The sequence below is a fragment of the Xyrauchen texanus genome, chromosome 9 (genome assembly GCF_025860055.1).
Source record: "Xyrauchen texanus isolate HMW12.3.18 chromosome 9, RBS_HiC_50CHRs, whole genome shotgun sequence".
Classification (NCBI taxonomy): Eukaryota; Metazoa; Chordata; class Actinopteri; order Cypriniformes; family Catostomidae; genus Xyrauchen; species Xyrauchen texanus.
The window spans coordinates 19,783,170-19,802,795 of record NC_068284.1 but is presented as its reverse complement, the minus strand read 5'-3'; the positions used below and the strand labels follow the sequence as shown (position 1 = coordinate 19,802,795).

General features: G+C 36.0%; 1 protein-coding gene across 2 annotated transcripts in view; it reads left to right on the top strand.

The window, feature by feature from the left end:
- The window catches only part of LOC127649170 (dihydropyrimidine dehydrogenase [NADP(+)]), a 293,316-nt gene that overhangs the window by 136,153 nt on the left and 137,537 nt on the right, over positions 1-19,626 (top strand). For both annotated transcript variants that reach the window (XM_052134143.1, XM_052134142.1), the window contains one exon: positions 10,223-10,387. In XM_052134143.1, coding sequence (XP_051990103.1) covers positions 10,223-10,387 — 165 coding nt within the window. The remainder of the gene's footprint in view (positions 1-10,222; positions 10,388-19,626) is intronic.

Genomic DNA, 19,626 nt, shown 5'->3' with positions numbered 1-19,626 from the left:
ACCAGGGACTTGGACTGCAAAATTAGCCTTTGGCTAATATGCTCCTATGTGGAGCATTGGCTGATTGAAATTGTAGCAATGTTTCTGCATTGTCCCTATTAAATAAAAATAAGAATTAAATACGTTTGCAGACTATTTACATGCACAAAGAGCCATGTTACACACTAAAGGAAAGGTAAAAAGCATAATAGGGCCTCTTTAATAATGTGAAAAATGACTATACACTTTGAAAAAAATGTTTTAAACTACTTCAAAGCGTTTTCATCAACAAATCCTCCATGTGCAGCAATGACAGCTTTGCAGATCCTTGGCATTCCAGCTGTTAGTTTGTCCAGATACTCAGGTGACATTTCACCCCACGTTTCCTGTAGCACTTGCTGTAGATTTGTCTTGTCGGGCAATTCTCACACACCTTACAGTCTAGCTGATCCCACAAAATCTCAATGGGGTTAAGATCCATAACACTCTTTTCCAATTATCTGTTGTCCAATAGACATTGTGTTTCTTTGCCCACTTTAAACTTTTCTTTTTGTTTTTCTGTTTCAAAAGTGGCTTTTTCTTTCTTCCCATAAGGCCTGCACCCCTGAGTCTTCTCTTTACTGTTGTACATGAAACTGGTGTTGAGCAGGTTGAATTCAATGAAGCTGTCAGCTGAGGACATGTGAGGTGTCTTTTTCTCAAACTAGAGACACTGATGTATTATCCTCTTGTTTAGTTGTACATCTGGCCATCAATATCTCTTTCTGTCTCTTTCTGTCCTTGTTAGAGACAGTTGTCCTTTGTCTTTGAGGAATGTAGCGTACACATTCGTATGAAATCTTCAGTTTTTTTGACAATTTCAAGCAGTGTATAGCCTTCACTCCTCAAAACAATGAATGACTGATGAATTTCTAGATAAAGCGGTTTCTTTTTTTTTGCCATTTGTGACCTATTATTGACCTTAAGACATGCCCGTCTATTGCATACTGTGGCAACTCAAAAACAAACACAAAGACAATGTTAAGCATTATTTAATAAACCAAATAACTTTCAACTATGTTTGATATAATGGCAAGTGATTTTTTTTTTTTTTTGTACCAAATTAGCAATTTAGCATGATTACTTTGTTTTGGAGTGATGGCTGCTGGAAATGGGGCAGATGGGTGTCTAGATTTTATAAAAATGACTTTTTTTCCAAATAGTGATGGTGCTGTTTTTTTTTTATATCAGCAATGTCCTGACTATACGTTGTGATCAGTTGAATGCCACTTTGGTGAATTGAAGTAAACTTACGCAATTATATTTTGTGAAAATACCTCATGTTATTGCAACCGTGCTATTTGTATATGCTCTTTGCAGATTCAGTGTCCCATAATTATATCAAATGTCTTTTTTGTGTGACTTTTAGTGCCGTTGGTGGTGTCTTTTTCTCATGATATCAAATAATTCAGAAAAATGCACATACACAAATAAAACAAATAACCATTAATTCTTATATAGTCTATATATGGTCATACAAGACAACATGTTTACATTCACACATTCATATAAATTTAGGTCCTTCACAAATTCACATTATGTCCACCTCTTCAGACACTACTACACCACTGCTTCACTGGATCATTCATGTGCTTTTAACTCATAATTACAATATTTCTGACTCCACTTGAAGGCTGCATAAATATTCTAAAGCCTAGTCCACATAGTTGGATATAGTTGCACAGCACCCATTGCACCCAATAGATTGTGGTGTTTCTGTGGATGACCCTAGTTTGAATCCAGCTTTTGTCATTTTGAAATACCACCCCTTTGTTTCCTGTTTCGTCTTTGACCGTCCCTACTTTTAACAGGCAAAAAGCCTAAAAAGAGAGAAAGTAGAAAGAAAATAAAGAGAAAGTATCCTTCACACTAAGGCTGTGATATTTTTACATAAAGAAACTTTTTCATGACATAAAAAAAAAAGAAAGAAAGTACCCAGAGGGTTCTTCGTCTCATTCTCAGTGCATGTACTATATATCAATAAGCACTATCCTCTATGTACTGCTGTTCTGTCCTTGAGTATGGCTCTTAATTCACTTTCGCCTCAGGCGTGCTGTAGTATAGCCAACCCTTAGCTCTGACTCTTTCAGCCTAACGTATGCATCAGATGTTGGAACAACATTCTGCAGCGCTGAATGGGGCTATAGCAAGGCTTTCGTTAAAGGACACATAGCGGGAATGTTAAAGCTGCTTTAAAAAGCCATTAACAAACACTGAGATAGTCCAAGAGCATTACATGTTAGAGGTGTATTGTACGTTTGAAAAACAATTTGGTGCACAAGTTAAACCTGCGTGGGGTTGTAAGAATTGAGCGGTCAATTTTATGTTTGTTGAATCCAGGTGTGGTGTGTGGGAAGTTTGAGTTTCATGACAGAGAAGAAAGATTTGCTGTAACTTTTTAATCAGTGTTCATAGAGAGTGGGAGTTTTAAAATTAAACTTATAATTCCTTTGTTGAAAAGATATTTTTATAAGATGTGAATCACATTCAGTCACCACTTTGAGGCCTTGGAGTTAAGAGAGTTCACCGCTTTAAAAACAGACTTATTAGTGGATGAAAACAGGCACCACGTTTTTCCAAAGAGAAATAAGAAAGTTAAAAATAATGAAAGCCGTGAACCACAACATTCACGTTTAATAGATATAAATAAATATATATATATATATATATATATATATATATATATATATATATATATATATATATATATATATATATATATATATATAAATAAATAAAGTTGGGGAAAAAAAACATGAAAGTTTTAGTGCTTAATGTGAGTAGAAGCTCAAAAATTTGGTAAAGAGCTACATTTATAAAAAGATACAAAAACAACTTTTCACTACTCTGCTGTGCTAAATGTTGGTTTTATAGGCCTTGGAGAAATCCTTCCGACAAGCAGCATTCAGCTTTTTGTTGTATGTTTTCGATAAGTGAGATCTTTCCCTTTTTTGTACGCACTCATCATTGTGTATTTAGTGCTGTTCAATTACTATTTTTGCATTCATGAAACTTAGTTTATCCATTGAAATATGAAACCTGTATAAGGCTCAAGATTGAATCTCACTTTCATGAGTGATATGTGAAAAGCCATCTGTGACGTTAAGATACATCCTGCCTCCTTCATATAGCAATTTACATTCATGGAAGCTTGTGTGGTTTTTGTGAGCTTATGAATCATAACCAGTGTAATGACTGTTTCTGTAAGAAATCCATATGCACAATATATAATATATGACTTATGCTCTAGGTAAAATTAGATTATGCAGTGTAATCCTTAGGCTGAGAATACTAGTAGAAATGCTTGAAGTTTGCAGTCTTTCTAATTTAATACAAAAATGTTAGTTACAAATAATATTATCACTATCAAATTTTAAGTGAAAAGTTCAGTTGAAAAATGTACATGAATATTAGAATTTCTAGAAGTACTAGCTCCTCTTTACACTTTAACGACAGCATGCTGACAGATGAGGCAGCATAATTCAAATTTCACAGTTCTGATTGTTTTACTACAAACTTTGAGACTATATATTATATTTTACTCTCCAGTGCTGGAACAGGGCTAAAACAAAATTGAGATATTGGTCTGACTATGCAAGACTGTAGTTTGAATTAACCACTTGATGATACATTGAATGCATTTATACGATAGCCTATGTCGGTATTAGCTAGCTAGCCAGCTTTATCAATAGCTGTTAACTAAATTTGGTGGATGATGACAGTAGCTGTTTACAAAATAGACTGTATATTATAAATATGTTGACACAATTCAGTATTGATGTGATTCCATCACAACTATCATTTTGATATATCGATGTGCCATTGTTTTATAATAATAGAATGTATATATTTTATGTATAACCAAGTTACATTACACTAATGAATGGAGCTTTTTGCATTATCTTGAACATTGTCTAGCATTCATTTCATGTGTTATTGTAGTTTACCTTGCTGAATAATTACAGATTAAAACATTTTATGACAGTTACTGTGCAGGCAAAATCAAGTTCTCTAAAATTACACAGATCAATCCTTATGGCACTATATTTCACATGCTTTGCAGTTATGAAAGCTTACCTGTCCAATAAGAAGAACGCCAATTCACGCAAATGAAGGTCTCTACAGGAATCAAATGCCCTGCCGATGTTCACTCTAGTTTTCGCTCGACCATGATCACATTAGCCAGACTGGATTCAGTAGATAAATGTTTTTTTTTTTCTTTGTCTTACTCTTGAGTTTTTGTTGGAGTCAGTGTTGTGCTGGTAGCCGGACGTTTTCTGGATTCCATCTCTAAGATAACTTTACCTAGTGTTGCAGTTTGTTGTCGCTGTTGAATAGCAGAAGCTATTACTGTCTGAGTCAAGGCTCTCAGGAGCGCGCATAAACATCACATCCTTTGGATTTTCCTGGCAAAAGCGACCCGCTCCCTTCACATGAAAATCAGTCTACAGGCTTATATAGGCTACCTGGGAAGTCCGGGAAGGGCAAATTTTTTAAATTGCATTACAGGCCATTCACACATTGGCCAAAAAGGCGAATATTAAATGACAATTTTTACATATTGCACCTTTAAACTGAACTTTAAAATGAAATAAATTAAAATCCCAGAATTTTTATAAGACTATTGGACCCCACTGTAGCAATTCACATTCATGACAAATGTGGTTAAATGGTAATACATGAATAATAACCAATGAAATTGTTGTTTCTTTAAGAATCCATATGCACAATATATTATATACAGCTATTCCAATAGGTAAGATGAGAGCCTGATTATATAATCAGGGTTTATCATCGAGTGTGGTCATGTAATTTTCGAGATTTTGAAAAATCTCCTATGAATCCAGTAGCACATCACACTCTTTTAAATGTGTTGACTTGAAATTACACAGGGACATTTATACAACCCGTATATAACTCAAAACTTTTCAGATACTCTTCAAATTTATAGAACGGAAAGCCTAGACCCCTGCTCTCACAAAACTCTATTCAAGTGTAGACCCACTCTGTAAAATATGAATACATCAATTAGTAAAATGGCCCTGACCGCTGAAAGTTTTTTTAAACATGCTGATATATATATATATATATATATATATATATATATATATATATATATATATATATATTTTTTAAGTTCTGGAAAATCCAGGCTACTTGAATGGATCTAATTCTAAAGAAACGTAAAATAACAAAATAAAAAGTAGTGTTAATATCATCAATGCAATTTGTGAGTTTATTGACAGGGTTTTTGAAATTTGAAAGTTCATTGACAAATGGTTTTGATTTTGTCAACAATAACAAAGATGGGACAAAAATGACTCATGGTGATAGTTAAACGATTTGAATTAAAACTTACTGTTGATGAAAATCTGATGACAAAAAAATAAATACGGTAAGACATTAAAAACGTACAAGCAATTTTTAGAAGAAAAATCTGGAAAGAATTTATTCAAATTATCTAATGATAGTACTTTAAGTTGGAGATTCCCCCGCTTTACTAGCAGCTAATTTACTTCACTTAAACTCTTCATACGTATATTAATCAGCTAAAGCCACAACAAAAATGTTAGATTACAACTTGCATCTGCACGGACAATGAAGCGAATACACAGGTGAACTTGAACTAAATTATCTGCTAGTCAGAATGTGTAACTTGTTTCAAGAATATACTATTTCTGTAAAAAATAGATACATATAATGTGATATAATAAAACACGAAAAATTAAAGCATGAAGAATTCATAATACAGTAACTTCTTAAAGTAAGTAATTATTCAGTATCCTCATTATATACTATTATTTCAGGAGGTTTTCAGTTTTGTTTATTTTTTATATATATCTTTTTCAGAATTATTGAATATTTGGTTAAGGTTTGGTATGTTACAGTTTGATTATTATTGGAAGTTTTTGTCATTTTACATATTAATATCAACTGTAATGTTATTTTTGTTGATTAGAATTATAATATGCAATTTTTTTTTTGCCTAAAATTTATCAATTTGACATGACGAAATATTAAATTAATTTAGAGGTCATTTGTATCAAAAGACTAAAACTATTACCAATTTTTTTTTTTTAAATGTAAAGTGAACTCTAAGAGTCTAACTTTAAATATAAAATGTTGTTTTGCCCATTTGTCAGTATTATGATTTGAAAACATGCGCTTGTAGCTATCTATGCAAGTAGATGGAAAAGCAATTATCAGCGTCATTTTCATCAAGGCCATTTACCTTTTTACTAAGTCACATTCTAAGGTGAATAGGTTTGCTTTTGCAGTATATCTAATCTACAGTCAGCGGTTGTGGTCTCCAACTTGTACTTCCAAATATTTGCTTACACAGCCTGGATCTAATAGTTGTGTAAGTTGTACCGGTAAATGTTTTGCAATCTCAGTTCACGGTCATGCGTCCCTTGATCTGTGGTGCATGTTAACATTAATGTAAGGACTGTTTAAATGGCATGGAGAATAATATTTAAGCATATATTTTCTCTGAGAAAAGTGAGAATGAGTAACTGGGTGGGGCAGGACAGATGTCAGGTTGCCAGCTCCTCCGCGAGAGAAAAGGACGGCGTATCCACGGCATCTGTAATTACCCTGAATGTGCCTCCAGGCCAGCCTATCAGAGAGCTCCTTGGACGGTCGAGTGTGGTGCATGGCATGACATTTGATCACTCTCTTATCATGTGTGTTCCTTTTGGGAGAGGTGCTGGCATAAAAGGGGGATTACTGGGCTGTGCCGGTGTGATAACCCCCTCAATATGCTGGAAACCACACACAGCTTCGGCTATAGCTACTGACCTTGTCTCAGTGCAAAGGAGTAGCTTTGAATTCAGCCCAGACTAATGTTTGACAGGTTAACGTATGCTAATGGGCTGAGGGGAGCAGAGATTATTTACTTACCATTGGGTATCCTACACACACATATTACCTTAAAGAGGGTACTTACTTTAAAATTGTATGTGTAGGTGGATATGTGTATACAAGGTGCAACTGAGAAAATTTACTGGCCATAAATTTGTCTTTCCAGCCATGAAATTGTATTTTGCATTATTATTTATTTATATTCAGAGGTGTCACAATTAACGCGTTAACGCATGCGATTAATTAAAGTTTAATGCGTTATTTTTTTTCAATCACAATTAATGCATTAACGTTAATACAGCAAAAATCAGCATAAACACCGGTTGCAATGGTGGAACCTTTGTCTGCAAGTGCCTTTATATCTTTATACACTTACAGAGCACTTTTTATAAGAAACACCTGTCTATCTACTTATTCATGGGATTATCTAATCAGCCAATCATGTGGCAGCAGTGTAATGCATAGAATCATGTAGATACTGGTCAGGACCTTCAGTTAATGATCACATCAACTATCAGAATGTGGAAAAAATTTGATCTTTTTGATTTTGTTTACCATCTGTGTACCTCAGCATAAATCAAGATTCATCAGACCATGCTATGTTTTTCAGTCTTTAACTGTCCAGTTTTGGTAAGGCTGTGCCTACTGCAGCCTCAGCTTTCTATTCTATTCAGAAGTGGAACCTGATGTGGTCTTCTGCTGTTGTAGCCCATCCGCCTCAAGGTTCGGCATCCAACAATCATGCCACTGTCAAAATCACTGATTCCCCATTGTGATAGTTGATGTGAACATTAATTGAAGGTCCTTACCCGTATCTGAATGATTTTATGCATTGCACTGCTGCCACATGATTGGCTGATTATATAATCACATGAATAAGTAGGTGTACAGGTGTTCCTAATAAAGCGGTTGGTGAGTGTATTGTGGAAGGCTTTGTTTGGAAAATGTTAATAAAGCATTACATTGTTACATATTGTTTTGTTTTGTTCTCTTTCCTAAGATGGAAATAAATGCATTTTAACAGGAAAAGAAGTATATTTAGAGTACATTTTCAGCACTTTCAAAATCTGTAATTAATTGCAATAAAAAAAAATAATCGACTGACAGCACTAATAAATATATTTCTGTGTCTATGATACTTTGTTTTTCCACATATGCAATGAGCTATTCTCAGTCTCTCTGTGAAACTGCGCTTGTAACATTGTGTAAAGGCCCATTGTGGTTTTCATGTGACTTAAAGGGATAGTTTACCCAAAAATGAAAGTTCTGTCATTGCTTTCTCACCTTCATGTTGTTTCCAAACCATATTTGCATATCCTTCAGTGGAACACAAAGGAGAGGTTAGGCTGAATGTCCCAATTCACATTTATTCCATACAATGAAAGTGAATAGTGACTGAGGCTAAAATACTGCTGTAGTGAGAATCACCCTGGCACCAACTGAAATGAACCGAGCCTCACACATGACACCAAAGTATGTGGTGATTTTTGATCACAATTTACTTTAGGTGTATGTGTGTGTGATTATTAATATCAGACGGACCCTCCCTCCACCCTCGGGGCACCAGTTAAGGAGTTTCACCTTAACAGTAAAAGAATGATGCAAATGGACAATTCAATAAATTAAAATTATGTAAATTGGAGGGAGTTATCTATGCATTGTACCTTTCCAAACCTCTTCAAAAATACTCTTGGCAGTTTTCTGAAGATTCTTGTAAAGACCAAACATGATATTGAAAGATTAATTATTACGCATGCATTAATTTATGCCACCATAGTTCTGTTTGTTTGAACTGTTGTGCTAACTGAACAACTGCGATTTACATAAACAGATCTGTGAACAAACATGGAGTGGATATGTTGCAGTTGGTGCCCATGTTAAGAGTAAAAGTTTGTGTGTAAAGATTTGTCTTTGTGGCTTCTTTGTTTCAACTTTTGCCACATGGTAAGTTAATGCTGCTTTGAGAAGTCTTGAATAAATTTGATGGTCCTTAGCTCAACTCTGTTCTTAGGTCAAACCTTAGGATGGGGGCTTAAGATGTTGCTAAGAAACACCTCATAGCCCAAGGAGTCTTTTCCAATGTACCAAAGGTATTTCCTACCATGTGAAGGGTGTCTAGCAGTTGTCCGAGCAGCTTATCTGATGGCTGTGCTTAGCATTTGTTTGTGTTGGTCCTGCCAGGTTCCCCCCAAAAATGGAGCCACTCTTCTTTGCCTTGACAGTTAGGGAGGGGCTCTTCCATAAACTGGCTCCCGGAATGTCATCTGGCCCGCTTGTTTACCACACTGCCTAACATCTCCTCCTGTGTTCCACTGAAGAAAGTCATACTGGAAACATTTTCTTTGTTGCATGAACTATCTCTTTAATTGCTTGATTGTGTGTTTATTTCTGTTAGATTTCATTTTCTCTACTGTCTCGCTACCTCACACGTCTCAAAAACCTCCAGACATTTTATCCATATATCTCCTTCATCAGATGTCATGGCTACGCTCGTTACCTTCATAGCTGCCTTCACCATTTACAACTAAAGTGATGTATACTGCCCTGTGGTTACATTCCTGCCATTAGCTTTAATGCCAGATGTTATGTTAAAACAGATGGAAAACCACAGGCAACAAAATCATTGGCAGGTTTAAAACATTTAGAAGCTTATCACGCAGGCATTTGTGAAGGGAAGGTCCTACAGTTACACTACAAACCACATTCATTCTGTCATAATTATGAAGTTAAATAATACATATGTTCCAAATAAGTATATATATATATAATAACTATATTCAAATGTATTCATACAAATAATTTTGAAGATGTTTCAAACAGAAAACTCATAAAGGTAACAGGGTCTGTTATCTTAATTGTTTTAAATTGTGTGGCTCCTAATTAACACATGCAAATTAATTATTCTAATTGCGCTTACTAATGGCCCATGGTTTTATAAATTAATTTATCATAGTTTTCTCCTAACTGTTATTAAAAATGTTTATATATGTTTGATTGATGATTGTATCATTAAAAAAATCATTTTTGTGGAGTTTGATGTTATAATAAAGAAAATCAGAATGATAGTTAACCCCAAAAAGACAATTCTGTAAATATTTACTCAAGCCATGTCATTCCAGACTGTTATGATATTCTTCCTTCTTTGGTACACAAAAGGTGATGTTAAGCAGAATGTAAGGGACTGTGAGCCCTAGTCCCCATTTACTTTCTTTGTATGGGAAAAAGGAGAAAAGGGGATAAATAAAAGTTTGATAAATATTCAGCCTACCGATGGCAGATTGAATTCTCTCTCTGCTAATTGCATTTTTAGTTAACATTGACAAATTTCTCTCTCTTGCAGGATTTGGTGACCAATGTGTCACCACGAATTGTGCGTGGGACCACCTCAGGTCACGTTTTTGGTCCTGGCCAGGGCTCCTTCCTCAACATCGAGCTCATTAGTGAGAAAACAGCCGCCTACTGGTGCAATAGCGTGGCTGAACTCAAAGCAGACTTCCCCAAAAATGTGAGTTCACTTTCAGCTCTCCGTGTGGCATATATTGTTTTTATCTCTCTCCCTTCCCCCACCCCCCTCTCTCTCTCTCTTTCACTCTTGTTTCTACAGAGGTTTTCTCATAATGTAGTTCATTACTTTTGTTTCATACTGTTTGTTGATGGGAGCCTGTCAGTGTTTTATCAACAGCCATAATCCTCTATAAAGGTACAATCTTTTTCTCTCGTTTTCTGTCTCAGAAATTCGAGTCACATTTGCTCTGTGCATGTTAACTGCTTCACGAGTAATTGTGTTATAGAATCACTCCAATAGATGATTTTCCAAGGCCTTCATTCTTCTCTCCTACCTCCTCTCCGTCGCTCCGCAGGCAGATGACAATGGCTTTTTGTAGTGTTCTTTTCATTGCAATCAGCCATCTCTTTTCTCTCTAATCATTTGCAATGAGACAGCCCGTTTGAGCACAAAATAACTTCCTCAAGTTTTGTTGCCTGCCTGCTTCACTCAAGGGTGAGATTAATTTTAGATTACGGGGTGTAATTATGAGGCACAATGTCATTTTTCCCACTAACCTCTTCAATTGCTCCTACACATGGATGTCAGTCTCTCTGCTTTCTTTTTTTTACCAGACTAGCCTTCATCCCACAACCTTAATAACCTACATAGACACCTACCTTCTAAGGTGACCGATTTGGCACGCTCAATATCTCAAATACTTGCCATATAAACTGCATTCTGCGTGGGAGACATGATTTGCAGTTGATTTCAGTAATTTTTTTACTTTAACATGTTGCCGAGAATATCATAATGAACACTTTTTTTGCATAGTGGCAATGGGTGGGGGGGGGGGGCGGACTGTGTGCGCGTAACTGTCATTAACCCTCTGGGGTCGATGGACGCTCCGGCACATCCTGCTGGATTTTTTTAGTCATTACAGCGGAAACAACATAAATTACTCCGTCATTTTGGGGCATACAGATAAGTGTAAGACATCATTAGAGACTATAAAGGGTCTACTTTTATTTGTGTACACTCACAATAACAACAAAGCTTTGTGCTTTTGTAAAATAAAGAAAATAAAAAGGGTGCGCTTTTAGCCGTCTCTGTGTTCACAAGTATATTTGTGAAACACGTCACAAAAATTTTAAATTGACTCCACGAATACTTATCACACAAACATGAAACATATGTCTACGTAAGACAAATGTCTACATAACTACGGGAAGATTTCTACTTTTCTATTGTCAATGTGACAGATTAGGAGAGTAAATGTTAGATTTTACAAGAGATGATGAAAAGTGAGCACAGTAAGTAGTAGGACTGGGTAAAAATACCGATTTTCCAATGCATCGCTATCTTCATTTGAACGATCTCAATATGGATTCTTAAATCACAAGATCGGTCTTTTAGACAGGAAATCACTTGCACTTACAACCAAATTTCGCAATATGAAACTAAAATGTATGTACCGTCATTTCCGGACTATTGAGCGCACCTGAATATAAGCCGCACCCACTGATTTTTAAATAAAATATTATTTTGAACATAAATAGGCCGCACCTGTCTATAAGCCGCAGGTGCCTACCGGTACATTGAAACAAATTAACTTTACTCAGGCTTTAACGAAACATGGCTTGTAACAAAAATAAATAGGCTTTAACGAAACACGGTGTGGCAGCGGGGGCGTGGTCAAGCGCCCGTCCGGGAGAGAAAAGCGGTAAGGGCGCTTACACCTGAGCTAAATTATGTATAACACCGGTGTCTAATTTCAGTAAGCATGGGGAGAGCGGCATAAAAGGCAGCAGCCACAGAGCTGAGAGAGTGACACACGTCAGTCTAGTGTTGGCGCATAGAAGAATTGAGAAACTTTATAAAATTGATTAAACATTGCTGTGGCCATTAAAAGCCTTACCTGGAACGTCAAGTGCCCTGCTGAAAACTGTCACACAGGTGCCCGTGTGACAGTTTTCCCAAGAAGGACACGTGAAGCAGGGCACTTGAAATTAGACACCGGTGTTAGACATAATTTAGCGCAGGTGTAAGCGCCCTTACAGCTTTTCTCTCCCGGACGGGCGCTTGACCACGCCCCTGCTGCCACACACGGCTTGTAATAAAACATTTGCAGTAAATAGTAGCCTACCAAGAAAGTCATTGGTCACTATCTTCCTCGTCCTGTGCACTGAAACCACTGAAGTCATCTCCTTCGGTGTCGGAGTTGAATAGCCTCAGATTTAGTTGTCTTTTTGCACTGAGTCAATTCCTCACGCTGCTGTTTCCAACGTCTTATCATCGACTCATTAAGACCAAGCTCCCGTGCAGCAGCTCTATTTCCTTTTCCAACAGCCAGATCAATCGCCTTCAACTTGAAAGCATCATCATATGCGTTTCTCCATGTCTTTGCCATGGTGAGGGTGACAAAATTACTACCGTAATCAGAATGATGGGAAGTTTGAGCGCTTCGATTTAATCTAAACAGTAAACAAAAAAAGTTGTTTTGACCTTAACCCGTTCGGCAATTTCATTGGTCTAATGAAAGCTTCACGCCGCAAAAAACTGAGCACGTCACAGAATGTTTTTTTTTTTTTTTTTTTATAACATTTGAAAGCGGGAAAAATCCATATATTAGCCGCGTCATTGTATAAGCCGCGAGGTTCAAAGCGTGGGAAAAAAGTTGCGGCTTATAGTCCGGAAATTACGGTATTTGGCAACTGGCTAGTAAATGTTCAGATTTTACTCACCAGTGAATTAATTGTGTAGTATAGTGTTGGAGTATTCAGCAGCGAGATCTTTTCACTGCGTGTTGAGAGTAACAGTTGTTCTGTGTAATGTGTGTCCAAAGACGAGATCCATACATTTATTTGTTATTGAATAATTTATCTTTTAATACCCTTTCTGTATTATACAGTCAGTTGCTGATCAAAAACAACAGAAAATAAACATTTAATTTTAATTATCATAGCACGGATGAGATAAAGAAGCCATTTTAGTCCCCTCTCGTTAATATGCGCTCATTTATAGACTTGAGTTTTTTAGCATGTGTTCAACAAATCAATGTAAATAACTGTAAATAGTACAAATTATGCAATTAAACAATAAAAATGTTACACAAAAAATTATATTTGCAATGTAAAATCATATTTATTGATTGAATACATTAATTTGTAATTTCTTTTAAAGGTAAATTATGAAAAACTATAATTAGTCAAATAAATATTTTCGTAATTTTGTATATTTAACAGCATTAGCTGGAAACAAAAAAGCTTAGTTATATCAATAATAATATTAATAATAGGTTTTTAGACTCATTGATATTGTACAAGTGAAAAAATAATTATTTTGACAATCCGTTATCTTTTAACACTACAAGCAACACTTTTAAACTGCATTCATTTGTTCTTGAATAAATGATTGATTGCTCCTTTTGCCATCTTCTATTGCATGGTGATTTTTGCATTTCTGTCGCTGTAACTGTCCTGTCTGAAGCTGTTGCTTGAAGTCCCTATTGTCACAATGTGAAAAATCTTAATGGGCCTAATAATATCATTCATGATTTTGGTGTTTTTTGCCATGAATATAGCACAGAAGCTGGAATTACAATAAATCAATAACAAATATTTTGAAGTAAAATAGTACCAGTAAATTTTCTAGACACGTTTCATGATAATTACCCAAAAATACATATCACACATAAATAATTTGTTTTTTTTTTAATTAAATGTTTTATTACACCGGAACAATTTATTGTTACTTTTCAGTATTGAATGATATAAAAACACACACATAATATAATTGTGCTACCATATTAATTTATTTAATTATAAAACTAAAATTTATTATAAAAAGTTTTTTTTGAAAGTGATGACTTGGATCAAATAATTGATCCAAATAATCAGTTGTTGAATTTATACATGTCTTGCTCTAAGCTCTGTTCTTGGTTCCATGAGTTTTTGGTTTTTATTTATATTCAGAGTTACATGGTTCATCTTTTGTTTTCATTAAAAGCTGCATTTAGATCCTCATTCCTCGCCTGCCTCGTTACAGTGGGGAACCTCAGGCCTCAGGACCATGTAAGGCCTGCGAGACCATTTTACCCGGCCCGCGATGCCATTTGAGAAACAATTTGAAAAGCAAAAAATGGCCTTGATTCAATTAACCTGAAAAAAAATTCCTTTCAAATAATGTTTAAAAATAATTTTAAATGATAACAACACCAGTGGTGAATTCTCAGGTCCAGCAAAGCCTTCTCTGCTGGCCTAACTTGCAAATAAATACATATTTTTCATTCTCAATCACCTTTTTGCCTATGTATTTTTAATATTTGCCTATGTATTTTTTGATGCTTACAAGCGAAGTGTGACAGCTGTTTCACAAATCACATGGCCGAAACAGCACGTGAGTCTGAGCTCCACCCCCTCAGGCCTTTCTTCAGAATCCGTCAACAGTGCAAATGAATGGGCAATTAAAGTCAGTTTGTTAGATTCATCAGCCAATCAGATTGATGTATTTGTTCTTGGGGGGTGTGATCTTTAGGATATGTCCCGGTCAAGGCCTTCTAGCTAGTCTTGAGTGACACAATCATGCTTTAAGTGATGTAATTTGAAAACAAATAGTGCGAGATCTAGGGCTGGGTATCGTTAAAAAAATGTGGATACCGATACTGATATCTTGACTTCGGTAATGGTTCCTAAACTATACTTTTTTCGATTCCAATTTTATGAAATCCGTTTGAACAAGATTACAAAAATTACCTCAAAAAAACTTTGGTTTTATTTTTTCAGTTTGTTGACTTTTTTTACAGACTCAAAGACTCATCTCCTGAGCCTTCTGGTCTCCTCATACCAGGGTCAGCAGGGGCAGAGGCTATAACATTAATGTGAAGAGGAAAAAAAAAAAACAAGGAAGTTAAACTGTTAATTCCACCAACCCTAAGGATAAGTACGGTTTAACAAGATACTAGTTTAATGTGAGTTAAACTTGATCAGTTACTGTCAACCTTTGATTTAGCTATCTATAGCCATACATCCAAACAATATCTAACGTTATTTAGGTCCCAGTTTATAGGACTATGTCACCGCACACAGAAACACAAGCATGTACCACTACAAGTTAGCTGATTTTGTTTGTTGGTTTGTTTGCAAAACTTAAAACTTACCTGTCGGGAGTCCCAGTCATAGCGCCACTGCATTCATCAGTAGTTTTTGGAGGAGGACTGGTGTGGTGGGCATGTTCAAGGAAGTTCTGTGGCAGGAGGACGCTGGGAGGATGACTGCACCGGCTCGGTCTTCTTGCAGTCAAAGACGAAGCAACTTTCTGCTCTTAAGTTTATTCCGTGCACTGTCAAGTGCTTCAACTGATTTGTCGTTTTGCCAGTCTTGGCACCAATTATCTTGTCGCAAATATTGCATCACGCGCTGTTGGCATCGAGCCTGGTGAAATGTATTCACACTTTTGATCATTTCCACATCTTTTACATCTATGGGGGTTGGGATGCATGCACACTACAGCCTCACGTGTGAGCTTCTCTGGGTGTAACACAGCCAACCACCGGTGCTTTTAGATTTGGGCACATCTAGCATGCTATATGCTTATCACTGACATTGACGAGATTAACTCCTAAGGTATCGAATGACAAGACATTTTTTGATACTCGATTGTTTAGAGGCAATTCGGTCGGTGCCTAAAATGTATCGAACTCGATACCAGGATTGTTATAACAGCCACTATCGCCATTGAGAAGAGATCCTTATGGATTTAAAAACACAAGATGTTCTGCATGACTGTGTGATTGCTTCATTTATTAAACAGGAAGACTGCTTTTCACTTCAAATAAATTGGTAAATGCCTTTTGCGTTGTTATAGCAACATCAGGAGTTTAATTAAAATATAAATTAACCTGCTTGAGCATTTAGTGTTGGATCAAGTTTTGAAAAGTAGTGTTGTGTTCCATTCAACACGGAAAGTCGGATTTTACAACTTCCTACTAGGAAAAGTGCAATGGAATGCATCTTGAAGTCAGAATTACAACTTGTAGGCTTGTGCAGAAAGTCTCAACTCCGATTTCACTAAGATGCAGGGGCATGATGTCACACAAACATGTCGCCACTCGGGGAGATAAACAAAGTGATAAACATTCACTTTATTAAGTAATATCGATAAATGAGTTTGTTTTCACATTACATGATATTAAAGCTTGTTTAACAAACGCCTGCAGAATCAGGTGTATAAAACATAATCTTTATAATATAAACTATTGTGATTATAATTAGACATATAATTTGATAATTGTACACCTGAAGCACAAATGCTAGCACTGCAGCATTGTTTATCAGTTGGGTTGCTAGGAGACATCTCTAATGAGAGTCAAACCCCTGCTAAGCTAACAGGAGCTTTGCAGTTCCGAATATCGGGGAATGGAATGCATTTATGGTCAGCGATATCAAGTAGGGGAATATCCCACATCCAACTTGAATGGATCGCAGCATAACTGTGTACCCTGAAGAAACCAAATGTATTGCAAACAACATTTAAATCGCAAATATTATTAGATGCATTTTTCCAGGTATTATATACCTCCTTGTTAGAATCATAGGAAAAATTTGGATTTTTGAATGTCTGTTCATTTCACAAAACAGTCATGCTGCAGTTAAAATTATGTGTGGTTTCAATTTCTGGCTTTCGTACATGGATGTGTTTTTAAAATGTCAACTGGTATTACTAGTTAGCTGCGACATAATGTATGATACCCAAAGGCATACAGTGTCTTATTCATTGTGAAACTGTGTTTTCTTAATGGCATGAATCACACTGAAGGCCTAGACTTTTAATGCATGGCCCATCATTGAACAACACAAAATATTGTATAATAGACAGACCTTTTAGTGTTTTTGGTGTGAGAGCACGTAACTGAATTTGTACATTAATTTCAACCTACAATCAGAAATTGCAAGCAATTGTATGGCGCTTAAAAAAAAAAAAGTAAAAAGAAAAAAGGTTCCCCACCCCTATTCTAGGCAAAGGGTGACTACTTTAAAATACTAAAATATAACACAGTTTTGGATTTTGTTTATTCACAACATAATTCCCATAGTTACATTTGTTATTCCATAGTTTTGATTACTATTATTTTAAAATTTGAATTTTTATATATATATAAAGAACGAGTAAGTGTTTCAAAACTTGAAACTTGAATATATTATTTAACTGAGCTTGCCACAATACATTTTAGGATTGTCTTCTCTGTGAAAGATAAATATGATGAGCCCCATTCACACCGCAAGCGACATTGTCAAATTATGTCACTAGTCCCTGTATTGTGAAGTCGCTGGTGTACGTTTCTACTGCTGTCGCTATAACATTATTGGTGAAATTATAATAAAAGAAACATTATTTTAATATAAAATTCAGCATTGCTCATTACATCATATCATTAACGAGATGAACAATCTATCAATGCATGAATCAAACTCATTCAGAATATTATTATATTATATGATATTATCTTATATAAAAATAATTTTACATGCATTTTGTTTTATTTAAAAAATATGTGGTTACAGACAAATCATATAAAACAATAAAATCTCTCACATTAACTTCTCCGTCTTGTCTGTCAGCACTCGACACCAGGGACATGATGTGAGCTCCACTGACTTCACTTTCATTGGTAGTCCCTCTTAAATGTCTCCCATCATTTGCATAAAGTTAAACTTTTCTAAAAATCACTCACAAGCTCACGTTGTCACCAGCGGTTGCTGTCACTCATGTTGCCAGAAGTTTCTTTTCTCTCAATGAAAGTGAATGACATCCTGTTGCTTTGTTGCTATGTGTCGCTGGCGGTGTGAACAGAGCTTTAGAATTTGCCTGTAAGAAGGTATATTAGGAGGCAGCCTAATTAAGGTCTACCTTTTGGAACACTCTACATGTCAGGAGTGTGGCTATATGATGCCATAAATTGCTGCATCTCACTAGGTTTTGGAACAGAGCATATTCCTCTGTCCTATCTCTCTTTCTCTCTCACTATTTCTCTGTCTTTCTGTCACATATCCAGTGAAGTGAATGTAATATACATGCAGAATAGTTCAGCAAGACTCTCATTGATGATGCTCATCGTTTTTGGGTAGGTCACGGCTATTCACCATAGCCATTATCTCCATTTACTATTTACAATTTCCATTGTTCCCCAACGCTCCTCGTCAGCGTGTTGTGACCCGCACGGGTCAGCATCTCCTGCGCTCAGCACACTCCAGGGAACGTTAGAGTGTGTGTTTGGACGAGCTTATCACAGCGTGTGACTGGCTCCTGGTCAGGGGTTATGGGCACAGGCATTCTGGATTAAATTAATACTCAGAGAAGTGTAATGAATAACAAAACCACTGCAATGATGTCAAATTACATCGGCTCACACATTTCAGCCCTGCAAACACACTCTCAGTGAGCCTCATGAGTGTGACAGACTAGCGAGAGGTTAGCGGCACGCCTGTGTCTGAAGGAGAAAAGACGTGGTGCATGGAGTAAGGAGATGCTACATTGAACCGGGCACCTCCCCCTTCTCTTTTTTTAATTTCCTCGTATCAGTGGATGATTGACAGTTTCCACAGTGATGGGGGTCTCTAGAGAGGCAGTGTTGCCAGTGTTGGTGGATGGGCTCAGTTACCTCAGCACAGTGTTATTACAGTGATAACAGGGTGATTCCTATGCTTCTCAAAGTAGCTGTCTTGCTTAACCTCTCTCTCTCTCTCTCTTTGTCTCACTGTCTCTCTCTCTCTCTCTCTCCTTCAATTTTCATAGTTATTGGCATGATTGTGTTTAAATACAATATTACCAAAGCATTAATACACACAACAAAAGCAGTGACAAGATTAAGAAAAAAGAAAAAATAATAACAGAAATAATTTAAAAAAAAGAAAATAAGGGGCCAGTAATATTAATTATAATAAGATTAATAAATATAATAATAAAAAAAATATATATGTATATAATCAATAAATTAAACATTCAACAAGACATAAAATAGCAAAGTTGTGCACAGCTCAAAACAAAATTTTTCTGCAACTATAAAATATATAGCTGTCAAAATTAATGTGTTAACTTAATTAAAAACGTTTAACGTGTTAATTATTCTTAATCACGATTAACACATTCACCGTTATTACAGCATAAACACTGGTTGGAAGGGCGGAACCTTTGTAATGTGTCGATGTGTCTGCCCGGAGTCATTACACTGACGCACACTTCACAACACGCACACAACTGAT